The sequence below is a fragment of the Ascaphus truei genome, chromosome 1 (assembly GCF_040206685.1).
Source record: "Ascaphus truei isolate aAscTru1 chromosome 1, aAscTru1.hap1, whole genome shotgun sequence".
Taxonomy (NCBI): Eukaryota; Metazoa; Chordata; class Amphibia; order Anura; family Ascaphidae; genus Ascaphus; species Ascaphus truei.
Window position 1 is genome coordinate 264,743,251 of NC_134483.1, and position 13,318 is coordinate 264,756,568.

Genomic DNA, 13,318 nt, shown 5'->3' on the forward strand with positions numbered 1-13,318 from the left:
TTGTAAAAATCACCCAATTGTAAAGCGGGTTGATGTTGGCTTTCATACACACTCAAGAGCGTAGTATTCCAACGGGCACCAAAACAATGTTGATGTTTATTACCTGAACATGCAAGCAAAGTGGTACAATTATATGACCCGTGGCTGACAATACTGATATGACCTTCTTCAATTGTATAAAAAGACATTTGAAATATTTGACGGTGAATGTCTCTACACTTGAAGTTGGGTTGATCACCAAGAGACAGCAAAGATTTCACTTGCCAAAAATTACATAACATTAGCAAGCTACGCGGTAGCAATGTCCCATTAGGTGTTAAAACAGAAAACGGTCCAGAGGAAGCAAGAGAGTCCTGATACATAAAGTCTCTCATCGTATCGTGAACTGCATGCACTTTGCGGGGTTTCCGATTTGGCAAAACCAGTTCATCTAAGTACATCCTCATGGAGGTCTGATAGGAACGTGGTAGACGCAAGATTTGTGAAGCATCTTTCTTTTCGTCTGTGTCCTTGCAACAAAGCATACTGCAGCAGGTTAGATTTGACCTGTGTGCTTAAAACAGTATATTAGTATCTAGGTAAAATATAAGAATATATGCTATAAAGCAAAATGTGATTAAGCTGAACGCCTCTTCATCTTCATCTTCGGAAGAAATGAGAAAATACGAAGCAAAATAACAAGGATTATTATCCCTAAAATAAAAAACAATATTGGTTTTAAATAACCTAGGATTCCAAACGCATTTCCCAGTCCACTAAAAATACTTTTACCAGTAGATTGTAGGCTAGTACCTATCTTTGTCAAAAAATTACCTGTCATGGGCCAAAAAGTTTTCAATGATTCACCTAGTGTAGTTAACCACTGGGGAAAATCACCTGGGTGCAAATCAACACGTAATAATTCACTGTGAACTCTCTGTAAAAGGGTATGTACTATATCATGTGTGAACCCTATAGTAACTTTCATCTTCTTTAAATGTGCCAAATAGGCTGTCATGTGAGGAAGGATCAGTGTGATAGCTGGTACCTGGAAATGTACTCCAGATGTGAATTTCTGATGTAACAGAGGTGGAATAAGTGTAGTACCATAACACTGTATACTCCCATTAACCGTGACAAGTGATGCCTGAAAAGGAGGAATATCGCAATCCTTTTCTGTAGATAACACTATGTAACTCCCATTATCTAGGCTGTGAATTAATGTAAAAGGGGTTTGAATAGGCATTACAGTTATCGGGCAGTTGCTACCTTGCATTTGATCATTGCAAGGCATGTGCTGTATAATGTCATCACAAATCAAGTAACCTCTATCAACACATCTTATAGTGCTGATGAAAAATTTACGATCACATTTCACAGACATGTATTGAAATGGCTGCGCAACCTGCATCCTTGCGAAATAAGAACCTGTGTGTGTTATGTGTCCAAAATTAAGCAGTTCCCAATTTGTTGTATACACGTCTCCTGGAATAAATAATTCATAGTATATAAAAACTTCCCATAATGAGTCATCAGGGTTATGAACCCGTCTGTGGTTTCTTTCTCGTATGTCATAAACTGTGGTTTGTGAAACATATGCCAGGATTTCAGATTCCTTCGGACTTAAATTGAGAGTCTGTGTGATCAAAGTGAGATTTAAAAGTGATATGTCAACCTTTTTACTTTGCAATGTTAACCTGATAGAAGTAATGTGATTAAGAATAACCAAAGCTTTAATTTCTTCAGATAACACTGTTATATCTGAAATTGTGTAGGAAGCAAATTTTATCATGTGATCTCTTAACACCAAAATACCTCTCCTTAATTCTTCATCATTTGAGTCAGAGATTTGACTTATAACAGAAACAGAATCACTCAGCAGGTGTCCTGTGGTTATAAGAATATCATCGTTAGTAAGCAATTTTCTTGCAGATGTTTTACTTGAAACTTTACATTCATTCATGAACTCTGTGTCATTTTCATAATACACTATGGCATTAATCGTTGCATTCGTACCCCACATTGCCTCTGAGTAGGGCATGTTAACAATATTACGTGTGGTGCACGTGTCATACTCACAGGGTTTATCATCTGGAGCTATTTGAACATTCATCAAATCGCTCATTGCCCTGATTACCGTGTCAACATTCATATGCAAACTATCATTGAGACATTTCTGGAACAGGGAGTAGACTTTGTAATTAGGTTTCATAATCACTATTCGCTCCACACACCAAAAACCTCGTAACCCAGAAAAATGTAAAAATCCTTGATCAATCATTTTCGGTTGCCAGTTAAAATAGCCTTGCGTGAGATTGTAATAAAAGGAACACGGTTTACAACCGTACTTGAATACTGTAGTGTCCTTATCACAGATTCCTTCATTAATCAATTTCTCCAATGTGATACCACACGCATTCTTGAAACCTTTACATGAATGGCTGTAGTATGTCGTATTGGTAAATGTAGCAAAGCGTGGTTGAGTGCAAGTGTCCCATGCTGTAGGTTCACGAAACAACATACCATCACCTTTTGTATTCCATTCTTTCGGAAGTGCTGCTGTCTTTAGCTGTCCAGTTTTAGCATCTTCCATCACATCTTGAAGTTTGTGTAACAGGTCCTCAGCGGTTATTGATGAGTTCCACCATCCTGAGTAAATACTGTCAGTACAAAAAACAGCAGATATATACGGTCTTACCCCCCCAGGTATTCTGTACTCTTCTTCTTCAGCACCTTCCCAGAATGCCACTCTTGGATCAGTCTGTCCATTGGGAACGAATCCGTTCTGAGTAATTTGACCTGTATTCAGATAGAAAATAGGGTATTGCTTATACCTTATATTGTCCATGGTCACACCAGGCCGAGGGCAATGATCAGCTTTTAGCTCCTTCGTTGGCCATTTACGTGTTCCTTGAAAGTCAATGAAATAACAATGTCCAAATTCAGCATGACAACGTTGTTCACGGTAGCTTTGCTGCTTCCAATGGTCATGAAGGGGTAAATCATATTTCAGGCTTGTAGATTGCAGCTGTTGCATCTGTGCATTCAGATGTTGTGTCACCAGCTTCCTTCCTTCTGGCGTAGTTATACCAGCTTCTTTAGCTAGCACAGTAGAATCAAACAGCACAACCTGTGAAATCCCCAAAGTCTTTCGTTTCTGGATGATAGGTTTAGGAAACGGCTTCCAATACACACCTTGAGGTATACCCACCGACTGTATGTCCACCGGTTTCAAATCGTAATGTAGTCCTCGTTTCACGATGCCGGAGTCTGGTGTGGTAATACCGTGTGCTGCTGTACGTTTCCAGTCGATGATCTCTCCTTCTTGCTGAGTCACAAAATGCCATTGTAACCTGAAAATAACGCTGGCCGATATTGCTAGAAAAGCAAAACAGATTGAGAAACACAAAATAGTCTTTAACAGTCTTTTCTTTGTGATCACCTTAGCCACTGTTTGATAGGCCTTCTGGTAAATGTTGCGTTGATCCGGTATGGCAGGTAACACATATATATGTCTTTGGTCACTGTCAGGGAAGTCAGCTTCAGCTTGTAGGACCTCACCTGCGTGATTATTTTCCACATCCTGTTGTCTTGCAATCTGTGCTTCGAGAGGCTGCAGCTCGATCGAAGTCTGTCGCAGATACGGTGTCTCCTCCATCTTGAACAGTGACATTACTGCAATGTGCTGTAGGCTTAAGATTATCGATACTCACTTTTCTTTCTCTTCCTTTTGTATCTTGGATGATAAAGGTTCTTTCATTTATCTTTTTAAGTATCGTGGTAGGTTTCTTCCACTTAGGCCGCAACGGCTTTACCTTAGCAACCCTCTCCTGGACCGAATGTCCAATCTGCGGCGTCCAAGCTGCAGGATTACGTGGTGTGTGGGCTGTATGGGAAAAAGAATCCCTCAATTCCTGTAAAATTAATATTTGTTCAAGTCTCCCTGGGACAGAAATAGAATCATTAGTAAACGGTGTATTCATAGGAGTACCATATAACAGTTCATGGGGTGTTTTACCAGTTACTGAGTTAGGAATATTATTTAGGCCAATTTGAACCGTAACTAAGAGTGGATACCACTGTGTAGGACGATTAGATAGCATTTTGGTTAAAAGTCGTTTTACCTCGTAATTTCTACGCTCAGCAATTCCAGTACTTTCCGGATGCCACGGTGAGCTGAAGGCCCAATCAACACCTAATGTTGCGGCCCATTCCTTGGTTTCTGCTGCTGTGAAAGCAGGTCCACCATCGGAATGAAAGGCCTTGGGCTTAGCCACACTTACTAAGGTGTTGAGACATTTAAGCGTAGAGCTAGATGTCGTACCACGAACGGGGTATAACCACGTAAACCTTGTACAAGCATCAACACAAACCAAAACATGTTTGTAGGAATGTGATGCTGGCAAAGGTCCAATATGGTCCAAATATATTAAATCAAACGGTTTGTTCGGTATTGCATTAATAATAAATGGTGGGGTCTGATGATTAGGAGCGTTCACCAACCGACATGGTTTACAGTTGCTTAGAACTGTCTTAACTGTTTTCCTCATGTTCGGCCACCAGTATTTGTGTTTCAGTGTCAACAAAACATTTTCTCTCCCTAGGTGAGGGTGTCCCACACTGTCGTGTGCTTGCGTAGCGATCTGCATTCTGCTTGCTACAGGGGGAACAATGAATTCATTAGCATCAATTACAACCATGCAATTATTGTCGACTTGTTTAAATGAGTATTTCTTAGGATACCCAGGTGGATTAGGCCTGGTGGTATCCAGACAAGCATACAACTCTGCATCGAGACTGGCTGACTTTGACTGTGCCCTTGTTAACACTTTGTTAACGGCAAATTTCTGACTTACAGTTTGCGCGAGACTATCTGCAAACTGGTTACCCATAGTATGAACCGATGAACCAAGCGTTCTGTGCGCTGGCTCGTGTACAATTTCAATATCAGGCTTTTGATCAAGATAGGCCGCAATGGCCTTCCACTTAGCTATATGCGTTAGTGGTTTCCTTTTGGCATTTAAAAATCCATTTGATCTCCAAATTGGTAGGTCCTGCAATGCTGAACGTGCTAAATAAGCGGAATCTGTAACTATAAGTACATGTCCCTTAACTGTAAGCGCTTCTTTCATAGCAAAAGCTAATGCATGAATCTCTGCAAACTGTGCAGAGTGGTCTCCAACAGGTAATTGCCAACTATGCAACAAATTCATATGTGCATCATATTTTGCAATTCCTGAACCTGCAGATTTATTCACTCCTTCTTTGCTGGAGTCTACAGCTGAACCATCTGTGTAGAAAATGCATGTGTAAAAATCATTTGGGTGTGTTTGATTTTCCCATGTTACCCCTTCAAAGGGTGATGGGAGGTCATCTAATGTAGTTAAAGTTTTATCATGCACAAAATGTATTTGGGGATCTTCTATAATGGTATACCATTTTAACCAGCGACTTCTTAACGCCTTCCTATCCGGAATGGTCTGTTTCTGCAATGTTGCTAGTGAAGCTACTGAAGTGTATATATAGATATCCTGTCCCTGTGCCAAATCACGTGATTTTAGCACTGTGAGTGTAATCGCTGATAATAGTTTTTCAAGCGACAAATATCTCTTCTCTGTGTTTGTAAATACATAAGATAATAATGTAATTGGTACTGTTTCCATAGCATTGTAAATTCTAATGTATGCAGCTAGAGGTGAAATGTTGACATATGCTGACAATGGTTTTGTCGGGTCGCGCTGCGCTAAGTAGGAAGCATCATTAACTGCTGCTAATAACTTTCGCAATGCCTCATCCTCAACTGTTAACCATTTAAAAGGTGTTTTCGGTCTAGTCTGCTCTGACTTAATCTCGCGTGATGTTGCGTGATGTAATGGTTCAATCAGTACATTAAAATCTGGGATAAACGTCATTGAAAAATTCAGTAACCCAATAATGCTTCTTAACTGTTTTAGTGATTTTGGAACACTGATGTTGGAAACTTTTTCTCTGTAATTAGTAGAGAGGCCTCTGCCATTTTCAGCTATTTCAAAGCCTAAAAATGTCACAGTTTCTCTTGCAAGCTGAGATTTCTTTAGGGAAACAAGGTAACCTGCTTCTGTCAATGTAATTAACACTTCTGTCATAGCTTTAAAATGCTCTTCTTCTGTGTCATGTGATAGGTACACGTCATCAACATAAATTTCTGTATTAGCAAATTTAGACAATAGTGAGACTACGTCTGCAGTGAATAAAGCTGGACTATTTACAAAACCTTGTGGTAAGCGTGTAAAAACCAATTGTTTACCTTGCCAGGTAAATGCGGTTAGCCAATAACTCTCAGGCGTGATTGGGTGGCTAAAATACCCGTTGCTTAGATCAAACGTAGTTTTAAAGCGTTTACGCTGTAATCCGCTTAAGATTGAAGGTGAATGTGTGTTCTGTGCTGCCACTGAAGGTGTGACTCTGTTCACTTCCCTATAATCTAACACCATTCGCCATGAACCATCTTTTTTAGGCACTGGATATACTGCAGTATTCATTTGGCTATACTGTTCAAGCAGTACTCCTTGTTTAAGTAAATCATTGATTACAATTTGTATGCTTGGTAAGGCGGCATGATTAATTTTATATTGTGCCTGTTTCTTTGGAAGTGTAGAACATGTATTAATATTGTGTACTATTTGTTTTCTAAATCCGACCTGATTTTCCCATTGTTGAAAAATATATTTGTGTGTCATTAACCAATTATACAATTTTGTTTTATCATTAAAAGCACTTTCATTGCATTGATCTGTGATAATTTTTTCCAAGTCAAATTTCACAGTCAATTCCGTCTGCTTGCGGTTTTCTGTAACTTCCTCTTTTATTGTAAAGAAGGAAGCCACATCTTTGTATGCTATAAGAAAGTCACAACCTAATCTGTCATGTTCAACTAATTCAATAGAAACTCTCCTGTCATTAATTTTTAAGTCTAAATAATATGAAGGATAAGTGCCATTTCCCTCAATTGTTTGTATCGTGATGTCGTGTACATAATTTTCATCTATTAAAATATCAGTTCTTACAAGGGATATGTCGGCTTGTGTATCTAATAGGCCAGTATAATCTTTTCCCTTGTAGTGAATGTGTAACGTTAAGTTTGTCATTCCTCAAAGAGGAGGTCTGTAGGGAGGTGAGTTATCTTCCCAACAAATTTCTCTGTGCTCGCCGGTGTCGTCGCTGCTGCAGCCTGTTTAACCTCACGTTGGCTGTTCGTTAATCCTGAAGTCTGCGTAGCAAAACCTGTACGCTTGTCACGAAATTTAATTTCGCTAGCCTTGCCTTGCCCATATCTGTCAGGAGTTTTAATGTATTGTCTCAGATTATATCTGGACACTGCACCCTCATTACGAGCTTGCTGTTCAAAGCGTGTATTTTGTTGTGTAGTCTGTGGTGTAGGAGTGTTTTGTCTCTGTGTAGGAGTCTGAAAACTTCTATTATCTCTTTGAAAATTACCTCTTCTGTCCCACTGCTCGTCTCTAGGATAAACTGGAGTCTGATACTGGGTGAACGGAGGTCTCCACTTTCTCTCTTGGACAAGAAAATTTCCCCTCTTTTCTGCGTTTGATCTCTCAGGTTTCCTGTCACTGGTTTGTGGCTTAGTTAATCCAATCGGATCCCCAGTGAGTGATCTGCCAACAAGAGTGTAAGTATTTTTCAGAATCTCAGGAACCATAATAGGTTTTTGTTCCACTGGTACACCTTGAATTTGTCTTTCAAGGTCTAACAGCAAACCCTGTCCCTTAATCAAAGCCTTCAGACAACCCCACACAATCTCATGGTTGCCTTGTGTAAAGCGTAACCCTAGAATATAAGCTGCTACAATCCCACTAGTCTTATTAACTTGTCCTAGCGTATCTGCCAGTGATGAGATAGTAACTTTTCCATGGGTTTTCTCATACACATTGCTGATGACTGAATCCCAGTCTCGTGCTTCAGCTAATGTGATTGACAAACCCGCTGGTAGCAGAGAATTTACCAAAGCAAGTTTCTGATTTGCGGTCGGTGTAGGATACACCCCATCTAAACAATGCGTTCTCTCATTAAGCCACAATGCAATGTCTTTTGGATTAGTTGGCAACTTTCCAATAGTAGCCTTAATGTTCGCCATGGGAATACAAACTTGTACCCGAGCTGGTACATCAATTAACGCTGGAGCAGCTCCTCTAATTGCAAAGAGGGCATTAACAATTTCTCTTAACAGCGTGATTTCTGCAGTTGCATTTGCGCGCTCTGTCAGAATGTCGCGTGCTGCTGGTGTTAACTCAGGTAATGTAACTGGTGTAAATAAGTGTGTGCGATTCTCCCCATATTTCGCACCAGAATTAATAGGACCATGTCTGTCCACGCCTGTAGCAATCACAGGCTGTTGTCCCAAAATGACAGTCGCTGCATTATGTGTCAAATTAATGATCGTGTGTATTAACGGATCATATGCCTGTTGTACGTACTGATATGTGTTTGGATCAGTTGTGGTGTCTATTGTTAGATAGCAGTATCTTGCCCCAGGTCCCCACGGGCCAAATTGAATTTCAAATGCCAGAGTTTCACCGTCAATCAGATTTCTCTGATACTGATTCCTCATTAAAACATTCAGATCTGCAACTCGTGCAAAATCCGTAACAGCCATGATATACTATATATATATATAATGAAAATTGTACCTTCTCTTTTATAAAGAGGAAATAGCATACACGTGTACTTTCAAGATTAAATGGGTAACGTCAGATTTATTATACAACTCATGAGTAATTAACCACGTTGGAGCGCCATAATCTGGGTTCAATCCTACCTCTCTTTATCAAGTGTCGCCTTATGGTGAGTTATATCCTGCTCTAAGCAGAGAACACAAACCAAGAATGTTGCACTTGAAAAAGCCTCGGCCACACCCTCACATATTATGATATATGGAGGGTATTGTGAGATTATTATTTATAAAGAAAGGGTACTCAGAGTTTGTATAAGAAAAGGTTTATCCTTTATTGTATTACAACAATATTCAGAAATATCAGAAATATCAGAACAAGCTTCTTATAAGCCAATGGCTAACAGTTACAGTATGTTACCAATCCATTCCTAACTATGCAGAGATTATAACTAGATATGCATTGTCAATACTCACAAACCAAAAGATATTATATCAGGTCAGGTCAGCCAGTCCCAGTCTCATCTGTGTGACTTCACACTTAAGTTCGGTTCTCTTTCTCTCTCTCTCTCTCTCTGATCTAACATGGAGTCGGGCCAACCTAATATAGAGTGTATTAGTTACTGCGTACGTGTGTCACGTGTCATGTGTCCATACTCTGTGGTTTGTGACGTATGATGTTTACGAGTCAGAAATTATAGTTAGTGACGTATGATGTTTACGATCTTAGGACGTACATTTAGTAACTTATGATATTTCATAAGTTCCCGTTCAAACCACAGCGTGTTTACCGTTATAAGTTCCCCTTTTTATGTCTTTGTAACCTGTCCTAATATCCTGCCACTTCTGAGCAAAACAAGCTATTATTTCTAAGACAAGAAAAACCAGGATTTTAACAATATACTCTAGGCTATACTAGGCCTTACTATGATACTACGTATATAAGTACCTGTGACCTGTATTCATTATGCGTTATATGCCAGAAAATACCTGTAATCCATAACAAAGGGTCTTAGAGCACATTGGGTCAATTCGTAATAAATCTGACACCCCACTGGCCAAACATGTTAACAATACACATGATGGTGATTACTCCAAGTTACGCTTCAAAGGTATCTGCCAACTCCCTGAAACCATCAGAAGGGGCGATTGGGACTGAGAGTTGCTTAAAAAAGAAGCAAAGTGGATTTATACCCTGGGAACGTTGTATCCCCAGGGTCTTAATGAAGGTTTTATGTTTGCCCCCTTTATAGGGTAGGATCAATACACTCTTTGCATTTGTTGCATTCATGCATTTACACAGCAAATGTAAGGTATATCCATCTGCAAACATACCTCCACCTTACTATATCTTTAACCCACTGAGCTAACTATCAGCGACTATTCACTCTGCTATATGTGCTTGTACTATCCATACCCCTAAGATGGTGCTATCTAAGCAACTTTGGCTCAGTATATAGGAATTATGTGTCTTCATCTGCACTATACAGCCTCCACATTGCCCAATAAATTAAAAACTAAATATTAATGCAAGGATAATTGAAATTCTTTATATCATCATTGTATGTAGGTAGCTACCAGTCCTAATTTGCTTGGGATACATATCCACACTCTACAGATAGCATTAGTTACCCAGTTTGAACTCTTACAATATTCTCACGTTTGTTTAATAGTAACATCACCATTCACTTACCTGAGTTAATAAGGGTTCTATTTCGAACATGGTTTCACTCCTAGCCAGCCAAAATAATTAAATAAACAGCTCAAACAGCAATAAATATCAACACAAACCATTGTCTTTATTACATTGATATACTTACCCAAGTGCGATCATTACCATAGCAACGCTTGGCTATTTAAACTGTTGGCAAACGTAGAGGCGGGGCCACCTTGAGAAAGCGTCAGTGTGATGCGAAACGTACGTCGGTGGGCGGTCCTTTGTGATGTCAGCACGCGCACTGGTGCGGCGACGTCTGTTCTGAGAGCGCGGAGAATAGCCGCAGCTTCACTTTGAGCTCCACCCGGCAGTTTTATACACAGCGGTGTTCATGAATACACCATGCCGGGCGGAGACTCAACAGATGCCGCCACTCGTGAGCAGGGATTAAACGCTCCGAGATAGCAGCCCCCCACAGCACCCCTGTATTGTAGAGGGTACGTCACCGAGCGGCTGCTGGGCACCACCTATACTATATTTAGTCGCCTATATCTAGCAGACAGGGCTTATTCGCCCTAGAAGATAAGTAGCTATTGAGACAAATTTGTCTATGACAATATAGCCTGCCCATCTACAACATCTATATGGATTGACCCAACAGGGCGGCTATTATAAATATCAATCACTTACCTATACCATCTATAGAAGTCTGCAGATATAGAGTGATCTTTATTCTATAGGCAGCTGAAGTCAACTTCCTGTAATTGGCTTTATCAATTTAGAGATACCAGCTAGCCTATCCACTAACACACTTGCTACCTTCACAGGGGACACGAGCAGTTATTTATCTCACTATTTATTTATTAAGTAAATTTTGTTGAGCTCATTTGAGGCTATAATAACCTTGGAATAATTACTGACAAGGGGGAAACAATATAATGCAATTATAATGCAATATAAGCATCATTATATACCAATAGTCTCCACAATCTAGCCTCACTACCCCTAGCTACATAGTAGCCTTCCTTTTTGACATTTTACTTCATCCAGCGTTGTATTGAAGGATATATATTAACCCTTTGGTGGTCTCTCTGACAACCGATTCCAACCAGGCCACACTCAGCACTGATCATGTTGGTCTGGCAAGAAAAGTACTAGATATATTACACCTTGCATACTGTCAGAGAACCACATATTAATCAGATGTGGTTTGAAAGCGGTGTGATTGACACTTTACCTACGTGACACACACCAGACCCTTTCAACTACAATATACACACAACACTGAGGCACCCTATTCATTCTACACTGTAATATCAAAAATTCTTTCTTTTGTTTTGATTTTATTGCATATGGTGCCAGTTACACTATATTCCTTCAAACATCACCTTCATTAGTCTATGATTCAGACTCAGAGACATTAAGTTTAATACGTGTTTTAATTGTGTTGAGTGTTTATGTACTTCACTTATTTTACCCACAGACACTAATAAAGGTTACTTTTTTAATTACTTGTATCAATCATACTATGAGTGCTTGTTCAAAAGGGGTTCTCTCACTTGTCTAGGCAAGTGTTTCTGTATGCTATATGTGTATATGTATATATATATGTGTGTGTATATATATGTATATATGTGTATATGTGTGTATATATATGTATATATATATATGTATATATATGTGTGTATATATATATATATATGTATATATATGTATATATTTATATATATATGTATATATGTATATATATATGTGTGTATGTATATGTGTATATATGTATATATGTATATATATATGTATGTATATGTATATGAGATAACAGTAATAAAGACAGCGCCCTTCACACACTACACCCAATTTGCCGCAGACCTGATCAAATGTGGCAAGATGTTGCACCCAGCACAGATGCCTATTATAAGTAAAACATGAAAATATGTTTGTGGTGTGAAACAAATATAAATACAATAGTAATAAATGAATTGCCCAAAAAAAAAAAATATAAAAAAAAAAATTGTGCATAAAAATAAAAATGAAAAAGATGAAAAAATGAGATAATCACACTAATGTGACATATGGACTAAAAAATATATATAAAAAAATGTAGATAGAGCTATATGGCTAATAATGTAGGTGCCATAAAAAATATAATTATTAAAAATAAGCCAAATATTAGGGAAAACTATTAATAAAAATGATGATACTTAAGTCCATATGAGTCCATGGAAATGACAATATAAAAGTCCAGGCTGCTTCTTCTTGGGCTCACCAACCTCCCAACGTGCCTATTAGAAAAAAAGAAGAGAAAAAGCGCCCGATCCTTGTATAAAATCAGATATAAAAAGTTTTAATAAATCATGGACAGACAAATGCACACTCACACTTTGTCAATAAAAATAAGGCATGTTATGGGACCAGCCCATGCACCAGATTGAAGACTCCACGGTCACCTCCGCACGATTGCGTCCGAAATGGCTCCAGATCAACGTTTGCTTTTGCCGCAATCACCGAGATGGATGTACTTCATTTGGAACGAAGCTTGTCAGTACCGTTCGGCCACCATTACTCTCTCACTGGAATCAGGGACCCAGAAGATCTTCACTCACGTCCTCACGTCCTCACACTGGCATCTGGACTGCTCGACCACCGTAGTTTCAATGCCACGTGACCCTACGCGTTTCTTCCGTCTCAGCTGATTTCATCAGGGGATAGACTCCAATTGAACTGTCTGATGTTAAATAGTCCCATTGACCAATAAAAAGTGTTCTTCCACAAATGTGTTCAATTCAATTAGTGTCTTTAGGTCATCTGTGCTCGATACAACTAATAACATTAGCAGTTAAACGGTTGCTAGATAAATTAAAAACACACATAAACAAAGTTTGACATAAATTGCAACAACATCGTTAAAAATCTACAATAGGATAATATGGCAACATGAGTATTGTTAGAGAATAAGATTAACATTACATAAGTATGGTATTTGAATGTCTAATGCATAATTGTGAAATTACATTACT

The 13,318-nt window shown here is 38.9% G+C and overlaps 1 protein-coding gene across 1 annotated transcript; it reads right to left on the minus strand.

Moving 5' to 3' along the window:
* Nucleotides 1–1,185: 1,185 nt before the first annotated feature.
* On the minus strand, nt 1,186–7,559 carry LOC142496034 (uncharacterized). The gene is made up of 3 exons (XM_075602343.1): nt 7,456–7,559; nt 1,345–3,865; nt 1,186–1,190 (listed from the first exon to the last, which is right to left on the minus strand). Exons 2-3 carry the CDS (start codon nt 3,650–3,652, stop codon nt 1,186–1,188), a joined length of 2,313 nt encoding a protein of 770 aa, XP_075458458.1. The 5' UTR covers nt 3,653–3,865; nt 7,456–7,559.
* Between the last annotated feature and the right edge of the window lie 5,759 nt (nt 7,560–13,318).